Source organism: Merops nubicus, unplaced genomic scaffold (genome assembly GCF_000691845.1).
Source record: "Merops nubicus isolate BGI_N331 unplaced genomic scaffold, ASM69184v1 scaffold45647, whole genome shotgun sequence".
Taxonomy (NCBI): Eukaryota; Metazoa; Chordata; class Aves; order Coraciiformes; family Meropidae; genus Merops; species Merops nubicus.
The window spans coordinates 2,882-5,078 of NW_008619161.1; the positions used below are offsets into that span (position 1 = coordinate 2,882).

Below are 2,197 nucleotides of genomic sequence, written 5' to 3' on the forward strand. Positions count from 1 at the left end.
TTTCCCAGCCCCAAGCCTTGGCGACAGCAGCTGGCAAGGACAAAGCTTTGTGCTTGGGGCTGGGGCTGGCAAGACAGGGTGGCATGGGACGGTGCCGGGGGGGACGGTGCCGGGAGCAGGAGGCAGATGCAAGGAGTGCTGCTCCTCTGGGAGACTGCCAGGAGTGGGGGGGTTTTGGGGGACCCACAGAGGAGTGGACTGCACCCCTCCTCCCGCAGGTTCCTTGGTGTGATGGGGCCGTTCATACGGTGGTTTAGCGTTTTTTGGTTTCCCCATCTGTGCTTCCTCTTTGCTAATCTGCTTCCTCTCCACTCCTGAGCAGCAGAGGCAGAGGTGGAGAGGGGGAAAGTGGCCCCACTCGGGTTGTAAAAACTAGGCTGGTGGGATGGGTTCAGTTCTGCTCCTCCCTGCCCCAGGGCTGGGTCTTGCTGGGCTTGGGGGCAGCTGCGGTTTGTCCCTGCAGCCAGGACCCCCCCATCCCTCCACCAGCAGGGCCAAGGGTGAAGAGGAAGGAAGCCTCGTTTGCTCCAAACCACCTCGCTCTGCTCTCTCTGCTGCAGGTACCGGAGGAAGCCGCCTGCTGCCACCACAGCCCTCCCCGTCCCCTCCCCTGACGTCACCACGGCAGGGTGACACGGTGGCTTCCTGGGTGCAGCACCCGCCGGAGCCTGCGCCAGCTGCTGCCACCAAGGGCCCCAATATCGGCAACCTCGTCACCCGACCCCCTCCTGGCTGGGGAACCTCACACCGAGCCACCAGGTCCGGTATCGGGCGGGTTTGAGGACGGGGGTGCAGGAGGGTCCCCTCCTGCATCTCCCTGCTGTCCCTCGCCAGGCTGCTGGGTGAGGCAGGATGAGTGTGCCAGGCGAGGAGCCGGGCAACCCGGCCCATGCCATCTTCGAGCGGTTCCTGCGTGCCGGGGAGTGCCGGGAGGTGCTGGGCTGCTTCGAGGAGCTGTGCCAGTGCCTGGCGCTGCAGGGCACCGGGCTGCAGCTCTACCACGGCCTCAAGGCTGCCCTCAACTACTGGAGTGCCAAGGCGCTGTGGAGCAAGCTGGATAAGAAAGCCGGGCACAAGGACTACGACCAGGGCACTGCCTGTGCCGGCACCAAGGTACAGGGGGCGTGGGGGAGTGGGGTTGGAAGCCCACCTTGCCCAGCGTCCTTGTGCCCGAGGTGAGAACATCCCTTGGCTGCCACCCCGGGAGGAAGCGGGATGTGCCAGGCGGGAGGTTGATGGGCTTAATGAGACAGGTTGTTAATTAGTGCTGCTCCCCCCCCCATGACGTGATGCCACCTCGGTGCCACACAGCCAGCAGTGGCCTTCCTCCTCGCCGAGGACACCCCATGGGGGGCTTCCAAGGGGCAGAGACCCCTGCTGAGCCCTCTCTTGGGGACAGGAACACCCCAGGGTAGGATGTCCCCAGGGGCTGGAGGACCCTGTTTTTCTTGACCTATCTCAGAGCTGATGGTTTTTGTCCCTGCTGCTGTTGCCCCGTTGTCTCCCCAGCTCTGGGCAGGAAATCAAACCAGAGTCCTACTTTTGGGGCTGTTGTTGGTGAAATCTCACCGTTCAGGCTGCAGCAGGCAGGAGGCGTGCTCTCCCTAGCTCACTGAGAGCTTTAACTGTGGCCATCGCCCCGTGCAGAGGCAAAGTTAGGGCAGCCAGCGGGGGGACCTCCCCAGAGCCCCCCGCTTTGCAGGGAGTGGCAGCGTTCGAAGCCTGGGGGAAAAGGAGAGCAGTGAGGAGGGTCAGATCCTGACCTGGGGAAGGAGGGAGATGCCTGTGGTGGTGCTGAGCTCCCCGGGGATTTACCCAACCCCCTGCTCCCGGGTGCCCGGCCCCTTCCTGCCACCCGTCCCCTCCGCAGTGCCTGGTGGTGGGGGCTGGTCCCTGCGGGCTGCGGGTGGCCATCGAGCTGGCACTGCTGGGTGCCCGCGTGGTGCTGCTGGAGAAGAGGGACTCCTTCTCCCGCAACAACGTCCTGCACCTCTGGCCCTTCACCATCCACGACCTGAGGGCACTGGGCGCCAAGAAGTTCTACGGGCGCTTCTGCACCGGCACGCTGGACCACATCAGTGAGTTTTGGGGAGGGGGTGGCCAAACTCCACATCCCCCAGGAGACCAGGCGCTGGGGGTTGCAGCCCTGAGTGCCCCCCTCTCCCCTCCCAGGTATCCGGCAGCTCCAGCTGATCCT

The 2,197-nt window shown here is 64.7% G+C and overlaps 1 protein-coding gene across 1 annotated transcript in view; it reads left to right on the top strand.

Annotated features, from left to right (window-relative positions):
• Window positions 1-852: 852 nt before the first annotated feature.
• The window catches only part of LOC103776191 (protein-methionine sulfoxide oxidase MICAL1-like), a gene marked incomplete at its 3' end in the record, with an annotated part of 2,794 nt that continues 1,449 nt past the window's right edge, over window positions 853-2,197 (top strand). The window contains exons 1-3 of the mRNA XM_008943691.1: window positions 853-1,113; window positions 1,871-2,078; window positions 2,173-2,182. Of these exons, the coding sequence (XP_008941939.1) occupies window positions 853-1,113; window positions 1,871-2,078; window positions 2,173-2,182 (479 nt within the window). The remainder of the gene's footprint in view (window positions 1,114-1,870; window positions 2,079-2,172; window positions 2,183-2,197) is intronic.